Below are 16,070 nucleotides of genomic sequence, written 5' to 3' on the forward strand. Positions count from 1 at the left end.
AGTTCTTTAAGCATCAGGAGAGAAATAAATAAAAAAATGTTCAGACCTGTTTGCTTGCACATAAACTATCTTGCTTTCTCATTGTGCTTCATCTGAATTAAACTGCAGAGCACCTCAAAAACAGAACACTCTGTTTTGTCCAGTCACTAATTATAAGAGCCGTTTGGGGGAATTGTTTTTTTGGGGTTCATGTGAGAGATGGTTTATGGATAATAGCGGACTTTTATGAGAGAGATGAAAACACAGAGGAACCATTAGGGAGAACTGTAAGTCGGTGAAGAATCTGAAGCTTTCAGCAAAGCTAAATTTATCCATATTATCACAGGAGAAGACTGCTCATATAACTTATAGAGCATTAGAGAACAATCAAGTGTTCTGTCCGTTGAACATTTTATGCTTTAGACATTTTTAGTGCATTAGACTTTTTACACACATTATCTAAAGTTCTGAGAGTTGGGACATTTGGGGTAAAATGTCAAATGAAAAGTAGCTTTAGAATGCTATTAGAATTAACTTTAATTGGATCTTATCAACAAAGAATGTCAGCAGCATATAATAAAGATGGATTTGTTTTTTACAAACATGCAGATGGACTGGAGTCGTGTGTATTGCTTGTAGATTATTGTGATGTTTTCATCAGCTGTTTGGACTCTCATTCTGACGGCACCCATTCACTGCAGAGGATCCATTAGTGACCAAGTGATGTAATGATACATTTTCTTAAAATATTCCTTTAATGACTGCTCATTGCTAATTTTGTTTTATTTAAAAAAAAAAAAAAGAAATATGTATAATATATAAGAATACCTCTATTTTCTAGTAACATGTCTTTATGTAGAGATGTGATAAAGAATAAAAGAAAAAAATGCATTTATTGTATAATTTTAAGTTTATTTGAAAAACACTGAACATGTTCTTGGGAACTTTTCTTACTTTCAAACAATAAAAGTTCTTAAAAAATACAAGATCTAAAAAAAACGTAATATAATTTAAACATTGTTTTTACAGACTCATATCAGCTAAAAGTAAATTACTTTTTTTAAAGGTAGATTGATGTAGATTTTTTTTTGGCAGTAAGATAAGGTAAACACAAATGTTAAAAATAAATTAACATATAATTAACTTTGGAATCAAAAAGTGCATTTTTGGAATAAAAACATCAATAGTTGCATCAGAAGTGGAGTCATTATGAGATATCAGTAACTCACATTGTAAGTGTGTTTTGACAGCACAGATAAACTGCTTTATCATATCATAAATTATGACTACTTTTCTCTGAGTTCTGCAGTACCTATATTTTTTTGTAAATTATTAGATGTTGACAGCCAACTGTGACAGCCTTTTTTATCAAGAGACTTGAGTTCTGAAAGTTACAGTATGTTTTCATAATACAATGAACTCTTTTTTCTCAAAAGATTAGGAAAAATATCCCTGTAAATATATAATAAACCTACTATCCAATTTAAGGCATCAGCAATGTTTGTGTATGTGTGTGAAATGACCTGCAATGGATTTAAAACAACAGACGAGGATATCAGAATATCAGACGAGGAAGAAAGAGAGAGAGATGGACTCTCTCAGGAGGTCAGATGTCAGTCCTTCAGTATTTGTTCTAAAGTTGAGAGAAGGTTCCTCAGTCCATACATGTAGCTCTCATCTGGATTATCGCTGGGAAATACATGAGCAAAATCGATCATCTTCACCTCCACTGCCTCCTCCTGTCCAAACTGCTTCTTATCGCCAATTCCAATTTCCTCATCTTTCTCTTCTACACTTCCTCCACACTTTCCGTTGGCGTTCCTCTCATGCTGAACGTTGTGGCAGTACGGGTGACTGTGTGTTAAACTGCTCTGAAAGCTCAAAGCCTCATGGGAGATGTTAGAGTTGCTCTGTGGCTCTCCCTGCTGATGTTCTGTTCCTGGCTCAGCAGGCTTATGTTTGGATCCATTGACTCTGTGAGGAGAGCCTTCATACACCAGCAACAGAGAGCTGGCATAGAAATGCAGCTGAGTCTGGCTCTCAAACCAGCGGAGAATGCTTTGGATTTTAGAGATGATCAGAGAAACTGCATGCCTCCGTAATTCTTGACCATTATGGAAGAATCTAGTCAGGCCTCAGGGAATAAACATTCACAGATTTCAGTTTTTAGCATTATTATAAACACAGTTCACATTAGTACCAATAGCCTTTTTTTATTTCTGAATTCCAGATTTCCACAGCTCTGATCCTACTCATTCATTCATTCAGTCATTCATTTTCTTTCCTTGATTTTTCCACACCTGGAAATCACAATTTAAAAATAAAAAATGGTATACAATAATAATAATAATAATAATAATAATAATAATAATAATAATATTTATTTTTATTTTATTTTTTTCTTTCCTTGATAAAAAAAACAAATCAATAATAATTATTATTATTAGTAGTAGTATTTTCTTATCTTTTTATTTATTTTATTTAATTTTTTTCTTTCCTTGATTAAAAAAACTAAACAAAATAATGATAAGTAGTAGTAGTAGTAGTAGTAGTATTTTATTTTCTTTTTAATTTATTTAATTTAATTAATTTATTTCCAATTAAGCCTGGAAATTACAATAAAAAAACATAATAATAATGATATTAATACTACTATTACTAGCAACTAGTACTACTACTAATAATATTAATAATGAAGATGGAGCCAACAAAACATTTTAGAGCTTTATAATTTTGACTTTTCAAGATTTTATTAATTTACCATTTCCAGGTCTGGAAAGAAAGAAAGAAAGAAAGAAAGAAAGAAAGAAAGAAAGAAAGAAAGAAAGAAATGTTTCATAACTGTGACATATATATATAGGGATCTCAGTAACAATAATAATAAGTAATAATAATATTAATAATAATGAAGTTGGAGTCACACCATTTTTAATGCTGTCTTTTTCGAGACTGCGTCCATAGAACTGGTCATGAGAAATGTATCTGTCTGAGTCGATCTGGTACACCTGAGGTGAGAAGATGAGATCCATCAGAAACACTGCAATGAAGAGAAACATGAAAGAAACATGAAAACTGATTCAAAACAACAGGCCTGCCTTGAAGTCTAGAAATGAGCCTTAGCTAAATACACCACACAGACAGATATTAGGTAAAACAGTCCAATCTTGATTGTGCCTAGGCCTTAAAATGCTGGCTACATAGGCATCTCACTAGGTTTAGAACAGCTCTGGAGAGACTGGCATGTGATGAACCTCACTGAATGGATCCTTCCACACTACAAAACAAATGAACCAAACTGAAATAACACAGGAACCAAGAGCAACAGAGAGAGAGAGGGGGGAAAGGAAGGAGAGGGTGACAGCAGCTGGCAAAAATTCCCCAGCCCTGAGACACCGAAACCAATTAGGTGCAAAGAAACAAGAACACGCAGAAAGCAGAGAGAGAAGATGATTTACTGAGAGGCTGGGGGATGGAAACAACAGAGGAAAAGAGATGGAGGCATCACACCTTAGTGGAACTTACAAGGCTGCAAAAAACATCAATAGCAAAATGCAACATAGTTTCTTTATCCAAATAATTTGATTGTCTTATAAATTCGGGAATGTTTCCTGGGTTGGTTTGTCTGTCTTTACTGTAAAAAAATGCTGCACAGTCAATCAGAACATGTTTGATTAAAACTGTGTGGAGCGGAGCTATCCAGTGTGACATCATTGACAAAATGTCCTTTCAGCTGTAATTTATCATTGATAATATTTATCATAGTTGTTTTCAGATTAACAGGGCACAGACGTTTTTTATATTTACTTTAAGAATAAATATATTTTCAAAAGTGGTTTTACAAAGATTATTAGCAACAGTGGCAAGGAAAATCTTCCGTACAGTCAAAGCAAATTTCAAGCAAATTTGTATTTTGCAAGGAACATTGTTATTTTAATATCATTTGTCATATTATTATAGTATTTATTCATATTTAGAATTAGATTTTATTTTTATATTTTTATTTTAGTTTAGGTTTTAGTAATTTTGTTATGTGTTTTTGATGGTATACAATAATAATAATAATAATAATAATAATAATAATAATAATAATAATAATATATATATTTTTTTCTTTCCTTGATAAAAAAACAAATCAATAATAATTATTATTAGTAGTAGTAGTATTTTCTTATCTTTTTATTTAATTTTTTTCTTTCCTTGATTAAAAAAACTAAACAAAATAATGATAAGTAGTAGTAGTAGTAGTAGTAGTATTTTATTTTCTTTTTAATTTATTTAATTTAATTAATTTATTTCCAATTAAGCCTGGAAATTACAATAAAAAAACATAATAATAATGATATTAATACTACTATTACTAGCAACTAGTACTACTACTAATAATATTAATAATGAAGATGGAGCCAACAAAACATTTTAGAGCTTTATAATTTTGACTTTTCAAGATTTTATTAATTTACCATTTCCAGATTTTTTTCTTTCCTTGATTAAAAAAACTAAACAAAATAATGATAAGTAGTAGTAGTAGTAGTAGTAGTATTTTATTTTCTTTTTAATTTATTTAATTTAATTAATTTATTTCCAATTAAGCCTGGAAATTACAATAAAAAAACATAATAATAATGATATTAATACTACTATTACTAGCAACTAGTACTACTACTAATAATATTAATAATGAAGATGGAGCCAACTAAACATTTTAGAGCTTTATAATTTTGACTTTTCAAGATTTTATTAATTTACCATTTCCAGGTCTGGAAAGAAAGAAAGAAATGTTTCATAACTGTGACATATATATATAGGGATCTCAGTAACAATAATAATAAGTAATAATAATATTAATAATAATGAAGTTGGAGTCACACCATTTTTAATGCTGTCTTTTTCGAGACTGCGTCCATAGAACTGGTCATGAGAGTCCAAACTGCTTCTTATCGCCAATTCCAATTTCCTCATCTTTCTCTTCTACACTTCCTCCACACTTTCCGTTGGCGTTCCTCTCATGCTGAACGTTGTGGCAGTACGGGTGACTGTGTGTTAAACTGCTCTGAAAGCTCAAAGCCTCATGGGAGATGTTAGAGTTGCTCTGTGGCTCTCCCTGCTGATGTTCTGTTCCTGGCTCAGCAGGCTTATGTTTGGATCCATTGACTCTGTGAGGAGAGCCTTCATACACCAGCAACAGAGAGCTGGCATAGAAATGCAGCTGAGTCTGGCTCTCAAACCAGCGGAGAATGCTTTGGATTTTAGAGATGATCAGAGAAACTGCATGCCTCCGTAATTCTTGACCATTATGGAAGAATCTAGTCAGGCCTCAGGGAATAAACATTCACAGATTTCAGTTTTTAGCATTATTATAAACACAGTTCACATTAGTACCAATAGCCTTTTTTTATTTCTGAATTCCAGATTTCCACAGCTCTGATCCTACTCATTCATTCATTCAGTCATTCATTTTCTTTCCTTGATTTTTCCACACCTGGAAATCACAATTTAAAAATAAAAAATGGTATACAATAATAATAATAATAATAATAATAATAATAATAATAATAATATTTATTTTTATTTTATTTTTTTCTTTCCTTGATAAAAAAAACAAATCAATAATAATTATTATTATTAGTAGTAGTATTTTCTTATCTTTTTATTTATTTTATTTAATTTTTTTCTTTCCTTGATTAAAAAAACTAAACAAAATAATGATAAGTAGTAGTAGTAGTAGTAGTAGTATTTTATTTTCTTTTTAATTTATTTAATTTAATTAATTTATTTCCAATTAAGCCTGGAAATTACAATAAAAAAACATAATAATAATGATATTAATACTACTATTACTAGCAACTAGTACTACTACTAATAATATTAATAATGAAGATGGAGCCAACAAAACATTTTAGAGCTTTATAATTTTGACTTTTCAAGATTTTATTAATTTACCATTTCCAGGTCTGGAAAGAAAGAAAGAAAGAAAGAAAGAAAGAAAGAAAGAAAGAAAGAAAGAAAGAAATGTTTCATAACTGTGACATATATATATATAGGGATCTCAGTAACAATAATAATAAGTAATAATAATATTAATAATAATGAAGTTGGAGTCACACCATTTTTAATGCTGTCTTTTTCGAGACTGCGTCCATAGAACTGGTCATGAGAAATGTATCTGTCTGAGTCGATCTGGTACACCTGAGGTGAGAAGATGAGATCCATCAGAAACACTGCAATGAAGAGAAACATGAAAGAAGCTCTGTTTCAAAACAGCAGGCCTGCGCTGCTGTCTAAAACTGAGCATTAGCTAAATACACCACACAGACAAATATTAGGTAAACATTCGGAGTGTGCCTATGTATGAGGCCATAAAATGCTGTTCTACATAGGCATCTTACTAGGTTTAGAACAGCGCTGGAGAGACTGGCATGCATACAGACTTAAAACTGTGATGAGCCTCACTGAATGGATCCTTCCACACTACAAAACAAATGAACCAAACTGAAATAACACAGGAACCAAGAGCAACAGAGAGAGAGAGGGGGGAAAGGAAGGAGAGGGTGACAGCAGCTGGCAAAAATTCCCCAGCCCTGAGACACCGAAACCAATTAGGTGCAAAGAAACAAGAACACGCAGAAAGCAGAGAGAGAAGATGATTTAACAGAGACTGAACAGAGGAAAAGAGTTGGAGACTTAATGGAACTCACTCGTCAATAATAAAGTAAAGTGCAGCATCATTTCTACAATTTAATTGTATTGAGATGCTTCCTGGGTCGATCTGTCTGTCTTTGCTGTAAGAAAAATGCTGCACAGCAATCAGAACTTGTTTAATTCAATGATTAAGTGAAGCTGTGGGGAGCGACGGAGTGACATTGACAAAATGTCTTTTCAGGTGTAATTTATCATGATTTGTTTCAGATTAACAGAGAACAGATGTTAAAGCGTGCACCACCTACTGGCATTTAGACACAATGTGATTGGCCAGGTCAGGGGTTTCATACTTTTTTGATGCCCTAAATATGACAATCCCATCACGAGGGACCCCTTTCCAAAAATATAAATTCAGAAATATATATTTATACTGTCGTAGTACAACAACCCAAATAAATTATATAAACATCATTAGAAAAACATGTAATTTGTATTTATGTATATACCAGAAGAAAACATTTTCAATTACATAAAAATTTTTATATCACCAACAATTCAATCATCAAGTCAAAGTCAGAGAAAGGCATCAAAGGCAGTTTTACAAAGAATATTGGCAACAGCGGCGAGGAAAACGTCCTGTATTTTGCAAGAAACAGTGTTATTTTAGTATTATATTTTTATAGTATTTATTCATATTTAGGATTGGCTTTTATTTTTATATTTTCAATTTTATTTGAAGTTTTAGTAATTTTGTTATGTGCTTTTGTTATTTTTTATTCTTTTTCTATTTATATTTAGAATTATTTTAGTACTTCACCTTCAACTTATTTGATTTAGTTGCTAAGCAACGTTTTTTTTTTTTTTTTAAGTTTTCCATCTAATGTTTATATGTTATTTCACTTCAGATTTATATCAATTAACGAAAAACTTTTTAAATAGCGAGATAATAATTAAGAGAAATAACTCTTTAAATAATAAAGTTAACGATAACTACAAGACAAGGAAGCAGAGTTTAACTCTTTTTTTTCCATAAAATTATATGCAAAGTTCTTTCTTATAAAATTTGGGATTGTAAATACAATAAAATAATCTCATGATTACCAGTCTTTGGAAAGCATTTTTGAAAAGTACAATTTTGCAAATGTTAAATTTTTACCTTTTAAAGGCATTTTAATAGATATTTCCACAGACCCCACAAAACAAATTCAGTCAATGAGCATAAATTGTCACTGTTTGTATCATGATAAATGCATCTAGATGACAGAATTAATTTGATCTCTCTGTCTCTGCTCATGTGACCTTTTTCACAGCAAGTGCAGCACAATGAAGTGTAGAAAGCAAAAGCAGAGGAGTGTGTGCACTGACCGCTGGTTTCATCACAATCTTATCATCAAATGTCTTATCGGTATTCCTCAGAGGTAATTAACCTAGTGTCTGGATAAGCTCTGAATAATGATCAAGCCTTACAAGACAACAGACGGGGATTTCTGTTGTGCAGCATTGAAACCGAACCTTTAGAGCCCTCACTCGGGGGATCTGAAGCTTAATATTGTGTTTATGAACCCTCACAGTTTGTAATAAGAAAATCAGATACTGAGAGGAGGATACACAGATAAAACAGCAGAAAAACAGGGGATCCTGCATAATGAGGATAAGGAAAGTTAATAAATCACACACACACGATGTCTCACCCTCATGCCCAGTAACAGGAACCCGATCTCTTCCATCAGAGGATACTTGCTAATCTGTTCGTCACGTTTTTCTTGTGATGCAAACGGGTCGTAACTTCTCCTCCCGATCTTCACATCCATGATGCAGGGCCGTAAGAACCTCCTCGTCACATCCTCCAGTTTCAGATACAGCTCTGATGAGAGAAGAAGAGTTCTGAGAGAGTTTTTGTGGACCCAAGTGACAGAATCACAGCCTTTTTTTTTGTTTGTATATTTTTATGCACACTTTTATGTCTTGCAGACAATTGGTTTTCTGTGAAGTACACTGTTGTTGCAAATTCTGCTGATATGTCACCAATCCATGTTATCTATATGGCAAAAATGTAATCTAAATGGCAAAAATGACTGTGATAGCCTTGAAACCATTATGTGAATGTATTGAAAACTAATCTGTAATGTTTTGCATAGCCATCTTTTATTTGTCAGCAAAAATGTGGGGAAATTGTGAGTAAAACATTAATGAAAAACATCACATTTAATGGAAAAAATCTTACTGGTCCCAAAGCTTTGAACAAATATTATATATATATACAAAAATACAATAAAAACAGCAATATTGTGAAATATTATTACAACTTTAAAAAAAAGTTTTTTATTGTAATATATTTTACAATATAATTTATTCCTGTGATGACAAATCTGAATTGTTGCTTAATGTTGTGGATTCTTTTTCCAGGATTATTTGATGAATAGAAATAGTATTTACTGTTACTTTTATAAATTGAATGGATTCATGCTGAATAAAAGTTTTAATTTAGTTTTTTTTTTTTTACTCTTTTAAAAATCATATTGACACCAACTTCTGAACAATATAGTATTTTTAAGTAAAAATGTATATGCAAAATTTTAAAAAGTAACTTAAAAATATAAACATTTCTGATTATTCCTTTGTGGTTGGGCCAGTGAAAATGTTGGCCAGGAAAGTGAAAATCTAAGCTACAGACCCAACTGAATCTTCAGAAAATTATCATTACTCTTCAGTCCGACATTAAAACATAATTAAAAAGCAGTGATGATTTCGTCTGACTGTCTGAATGCTTCACGACTGATTTCTACAATCACACCGAACACTAAAGTTAGTGATGTTTCAGAGGCCAAATGACAGTTTGTCAACTGATAAGACTCAATGACCAGTCAATTCTTTCTGACAAGTTAGTTCTTAGTGCTGTCGGCTGACACAGTGATTTATGGTGTGCCATTACCAGGATGGTCCCATACAAGCACAAGACAGCAGACAGAGAACGGCAGTGTAAAGTCCAATACTGATAAACTGAAAACTCCTTTAAAGTACACAGATTATATACAGACTAAACAAACACATCACCCAAAAGCACATGTACTTTGGACACATGGTAACAGAAAATATGATTATATAAGCATCTGTATGAGCTTCCAAAGAGCATACCACTGCTGGATTACATCCCACACCACATACCAAACCATCTGTCAATTATTAACACATTAGTAACCCTCTAAATTCACCAAACACAGATAACACTAACTAGAGCTGATGACCTTCAAGCTCAACTGCTAAAGAAACCGTTTTAATGAACGTGACTGCTGAGTTCAACCAGGACTGACACAACACGTCATTAGTGCTTTAAAGTCATTGAATCGCATCTGACCTTATTTATTTCCATAATCAGTAATCTTGGTCTTATTATGCATCTGTGCATATTATTTCAAATAAAACAAAGGTTTGCCTTCGTACACACTAAAAAACGCTGGGTTATTTCAACCCAACTTTGGGTCAAATTTGGACTAACCCAACTTTTGGGTTAAAAATTGAATGTAAAAATTTAACCCAACGGTTGGGTTAGTCCATATTTGACCCAAAGTTGGGTTGAAACAACCCAGCATTTTTTAGAGTGTAATCTTATCAGAATGTAACAGCATGCTCCACCCCTGGTGAATATCCTGTTTTATTTTTAAATACATAAGATTATGGAAGTAAAATGGGTTGCAGATGTTATTTCATGTTCACTATCAATTTATATAAACAATACTGGACATTCTCAACTAACGTTTGGCTAACGTTCTCTCAAGGTTCTCTCAGAGTTATGAACAAACATTCTTCCAGTAATGTTAATAGAACACTTGTTCAAAGTTATCTGGCCTTTAATACGATTCTCAAAACATTAGCAGAAAGATGTTATTTATACAGAGTTCATGGAAATTTTTGTTTTCTAAAACGTTTATAAACACTCATCTGACATTTTTTTAAATGTTAATACTTGTTTCAGAACGTTCAGAGAATATTAAAATATCCCATAATGTTTGAAAAATGATAAAAACTGAATATTCCTTAAAGGTGCTGTATGTAGGATTGACACCGAGTGGTTGAACTAGGTATAGGGTATATGTCGAACATCAACTGACCAAACCCGGAAAACAGGTCTCATTGCTTCCGCTTGTCGGAGAATGTGTTAACAGCCGTATTAAATAATAGCGATATCTATGGTCTTTTAAGATAATCAGTTAAACTAGCTAGCTGTTTTTATTGTTGACGTTTTATTCAATTTTTATATCTAAATGTGAAAAGAATTTTAAAAAAAAAAACTTTTAGATATCAGTCCGCATATGTGATGGACATTGGTTAAGATCATCATTGGTATCTACTTTGAAGGCATCTTGAGTAAAACTGCTTCATATTTAACTAAGCATATGCAAAACGCTTGAACCGGAAGCGACGAGACCCGGTTAACAGAATACGGAAGTCTGTTGCGCATAACCCCTATTGCAGTCCAAATTCAAAATATTGGAGAGGGTTTTTTTCACCCGGCCCCTCCTCCTCAGACTTGACGCACACGCAGGTTGCCAGATTGACGACACCAACTGGAACGAGCGCACTTGACGATTAATGAAATGAAATACGCTGTGTTTCCGCAAACTGGCAACCCGAGGTGCCGAAATACAATTGGGTAAACTGGCAGAGGGCGGGTTTCACAAACCAAAACAGAGACCGACATTCCGGCTGCTGGATAGCGCACTACAACCCTAGCATCTCCAGGCACAAAAATAGCGTGGGCAATATATTAAACATCTCAGGTAAGCGTTCGGGTGTTTTAGCTATGTTTTTGTTGCCTCGTTTCTCCTGAGCTCAGAATTGAGTTTGCACATTTTTAGAGAGTGAATGCTAGCTGTTAGCACACTTTCGCATGCTGGCTTTTCAGCGCCGGTACGTTAGGCAATCCTCCCTGAAAGACGCACCGCTGGAAAGTAATGTTTTAAGCTGCTTTTCCGAGTGTTTACAACAACTTAATGCACAGTGTTATCGAGAAAATTCTTTTTGTTCCCTTGTCCAATTGGTGACCATTCTTTCGATTAAATAACCAGTGGATATTAAAAATACGTGGACGTCTGTTGAAACTTATTAGAATTTTATTGCAGTTTATATGCTTTATTAATAATATGCAGTTATTAAACATGTATTTATTACCATTTATTTCTCTAATACTTGTGTGCATTTATTTAATATTTCCCCCATGCTTAAAAGACTCTTATAAGTAAAGCAATAAATCTTACAATTTGTGCGACCGGTGAGGTTCAACTGTTACATTTTAGTTAAGAGAACAGGGCGCGTGACCTTATTATGAAATGTGAAGCATATGTCATTTTGGCTCGCGCTCAACGATTATGATTCATCCCGGTGACTCGAATCTTGTTACGGAAAAGATTTGTTCAGCTGATTCGTTCATTCACTCTTTCTGCATGTCGCGGCGTTATGACTGTAGGTGGCGACAAGTGTGTTTCTTTTTATGTGTTTTTAAAGGATAAGTTTCCTGATAATTTATTCACCCCCCCATGTCATCCAAGATGTTCATGTCTTTCTGTCTTCAGTTGCAAAGAAATTATGGTTTTTGGAGGAAAACATTTCAGGATTTTTCTCCACATAATGGACTTAAATGGTGGCTAAGGGACTGAAGGTCAAATTGCCGTTTCAGTGCAGCTTTAAAGGGCTCTACACGATCCCAGCTGAGGAATAAAGGTCTCTTATCTAGCAAAAAGATCAGTCATTTTCTAAAAAAAAAAGATATACATTTTAATCACAAATAGGGTATATGTCGAACATCAGCTGACCTAACCTGGAAAACAGGTCTCATTGCTTCCGCTTGTCGGAGAATGGGTTAACAGCCGTATTAAATAATAGCGATATCTATGGACTTTTAAGATAATCAGTTAAACTAGCTAGCTGTTTTTATTGTTGACGTTTTATTCAATTTTTATATCTAAATGTGAAAAGAATTTTAAAAAAAAAAACTTTTAGATATCAGTCCGCATATGTGATGGACATTGGTTAAGATCATCATTGGTATCTACTTTGAAGGCATCTTGAGTAAAACTGCTTCATATTTAACTAAGCATATGCAAAACGCTTGAACCGGAAGCGACGAGACCCGGTTAACAGAATACGGAAGTCTGTTGCGCATAACCCCTATTGCAGTCCAAATTCAAAATATTGGAGAGGGTTTTTTTCACCCGGCCCCTCCTCCTCAGACTTGACGCACACGCAGGTTGCCAGATTGACGACACCAACTGGAACGAGCGCACTTGACGATTAATGAAATGAAATACGCTGTGTTTCCGCAAACTGGCAACCCGAGGTGCCGAAATACAATTGGGTAAACTGGCAGAGGGCGGGTTTCACAAACCAAAACAGAGACCGACATTCCGGCCCGGAACGCACATTTTCAAAGGAGAATAACTGACTGTAGCATTGTTTGTCAGATAAACAAGTATGTTAACTTAGCATGTTTCTTAAGTATCTGAAAACACATTATAGTATTTTTATGCTTTAGTAGAGTCAAAAACTTACATACAGCACCTTTAAATGTTCCCATTACCAGGGGGGGGGGAAAAACGTGTAAAACATTTGGAAAACTGCATGTTTTGAACGCCCAAAGAAAATTCCAAAGTAATGTTCCAATAATGTTTGCAAAATTATAAAGCTGAACGTTGTTTAAAACATTTACAGAACTGGATGTTTTGAACATTCAGAGAACATTCAATAGTAATGTTACCATAATGTTTGCAAAATGAATCAACAGAATGTTCCCCTACTGTTTGCATAACCAGGAAATACACATTTTGAATGTCCAGGGAAAATTCAGAAATAACGTTTCATAACGTAATTGGAACGTTAGCAAAGCACTCTTAGAACATCTTTTTGTTTGTTGGGTTGATGTTTTATCTCACCATGTGGTGACTCTCCTGGCCTCCATGTGCCATAGTACTTGGGAAGATGTTGTTGCAGGTCCAGTAGCTTTTTATCTGTGCAGTCTTTAGCAAATACCTGTAAACATGTGAAAAGGAAAACATCCAGAAATAATGTTTTCATTACGTTTTTGTTTGCTGGGTATAATCTTTCATTCGGACACTCTCAAAGAGTGAATATTTAACTGAAAATAAGGAGTGATTATTTGTTGAAAACAATTGTGCTGCGTAATATTTTTGTGGAATTTTTTTGAGGACCCTTTGATGAATAGAAAGTACAAAAGAACTGCATTTTTTAAATAGACATTTCTTGCAACATAATAAATGTCTGTACTGCCAATTTTGATGTAACGTATCCTTGCAGAATAAAAGTATTTTTACTTCATTTTAACGGAAACTTAAAGTTAAAAAGTAGATTTTTGCACTGTGCTTGGGCTTGTAGATGTTTTTTCTGTTATTCAGGCAGTTATTTTGGTTCAGATATTTGTCCCCCCGACATTATTTGCATCGTTGTACAGACTATTGCTCACAGTGGTGTGGATTCATCTTAGTTACCTGTGTGTAGAAGTTCATCTCTCGTGGGCCTCTCGGAGGAGTTTGTAGCTGTTTCAGGATCGTTCCATCAGGATGCTGCAGAACACCTGTGCAATTATAGCGAAGCAAACACTGAAAACCTGCTGACACTTCATCATCAAGACAACTGTAAATATTCGGAGTGTGAAAGATTTTATGGAAGCCAGGAAAACATCTGAAAGAAAACTCAGGAGAGAAAAAAAGTCACATAAATGCATGAGTGTCATTATAAGAATTACATTATATTATAGCTCAGGATTTAATAAATACCTAAAGAGGTTGACAGGATGGACTTTGGATCAATTGAATGCATCCTTGCGGAGTAAAAATATTAATTTCTTTCAAAAAAGAAAAATTGAACTGAAATGTTATGTCCATTTTAAAGCTTGATAGTCACTTGTCATTGTCTTGAAAACATCCATCAAAACTTCTCCTTTTAAGATCAATGCGTTTGGAATGACACGCTATAATACAGAATCTGTGGGCGAACTATTCCTTTAACACAAGAAAAGACCAAGTGCTGCCTGGTGACAATCTGACAGTCCATCAGATAACATCTCACATCTCATTCCTTCTGAAAATCCCCATGACAGAGCCACAGATGACACATGAGAGCTACTACAATAGAGGAAATGCTGTCATCTGACTGTTGGCAAAAGCGACTTAATTTTTCCTTTTCGTAGAAATCAATCACCATGACGATATCCCATGCTAGTGACAAATCCTGTGACCCTTTAAAAAAACATTAATTAGTTCTCTAATATGATATTTTGCCCAACCTAGCAAGCCTGTTAGAAAAACCTGTGTGAAGTCTTCCACGGTTGACAACGGGATTTGCTTTCAGCAAAATGTCCTAATGGAATGTGTGCAGGAATCCTATTGGAATTCCTATCACAATTTGGGAATCAGTAGTACAGGATCATATCGGGATTTCCCCCCTCCCCCCCAAAATGGACTATTGTAATAACCCATAGGATAAAATGTCATATATAGGATTAGGAAAGCAATTTAAACTAAATCTTTTAGGATTTTAAGAGATTCCCTTTTGTAGGCTATTCCAACATTGTTCTAATACAATTCTACAAAAGACTCCTGTGGGAATTTCAGTTTATCCCGGATGCCGTTTTATTCTTATAGTAGGATTGGTAGCAAATTATGCTAGAAGTAGGTCCTGTATAAACTTCTGATAGGTGGTCACCCTAATCCAATCTATCTAAAGATTCATACTTTGGACAAACAAGATAACTAAAGATTCTGACATCCTTCATTGTTCCATAAATCCCATGTAATGCAAATACTGTCAATTTAAACATAAATTATCCAACAAAAAAAAAACACATGAAGAACATCAGAAGCTGAGATGTGTCTTAACTGACCAGTGTTATTGATCCCGCATTTATGTCCGGCCACCTGATGAGAGAAAGGCACACATCCATCCAAGAGCACCTGCCTTACTGACCCATTCTTATTATTCTCTTTTTCCAGGTTGTCCAGCGTTCGAGAAGATGAGTCCATGATTTGCCCATCTGCAGACATGTCCAGCAGCGTCAACTTATCCAACTTTAACAGAAGCTGGCAAAACTTCTGTTAATCATTTTCCATATCTGACAGTTATTCTAAAAGAACATAAGCATGGTCATTAAAAGTCAAAAAGTCTCTTTCGCGCTCCTGGAGCCCCGAGTGTTTTTGTACATTCCCTCGCATATGTGTCTGTAGTTTTAATCTACTCCAGAGCGCGACGCGTAGTTCGGGTTACTGAATGGTTCGTGACGTAAGCACGCAGCTTACCAATCAAAACCGGCGTTCGCAGAGGTTGCGTTCGTGCGCGACGCGTCGTGACGTCACGACGCGTTGCACCAATCCAAGCTGGAGTTCTCACGTTACGTCTGCGCTAACCAGAGGCAAGTTCAAGCTCAAACCGGTGTGCAACGTTTT

At 34.2% G+C, this 16,070-nt stretch overlaps 1 protein-coding gene across 1 annotated transcript; it reads right to left on the reverse strand.

Annotated features, from left to right (window-relative positions):
- Positions 1-1,074: 1,074 nt before the first annotated feature.
- LOC107586076 (inositol polyphosphate multikinase-like) lies at positions 1,075-15,873 on the reverse strand. The gene is made up of 7 exons (XM_016273297.1): positions 15,512-15,873; positions 14,118-14,203; positions 13,545-13,641; positions 8,310-8,482; positions 6,084-6,165; positions 5,007-5,292; positions 1,075-1,800 (listed from the first exon to the last, which is right to left on the reverse strand). The coding sequence occupies exons 1-7, from the start codon at positions 15,669-15,671 to the stop codon at positions 1,593-1,595; spliced, it is 1,092 nt and encodes a 363-aa protein (XP_016128783.1). The 5' UTR covers positions 15,672-15,873; the 3' UTR covers positions 1,075-1,592.
- Between the last annotated feature and the right edge of the window lie 197 nt (positions 15,874-16,070).

This window comes from Sinocyclocheilus grahami, unplaced genomic scaffold (assembly GCF_001515645.1).
Source record: "Sinocyclocheilus grahami isolate Dianchi unplaced genomic scaffold, SAMN03320097.WGS_v1.1 scaffold77.1, whole genome shotgun sequence".
Lineage (NCBI taxonomy): Eukaryota > Metazoa > Chordata > Actinopteri > Cypriniformes > Cyprinidae > Sinocyclocheilus > Sinocyclocheilus grahami.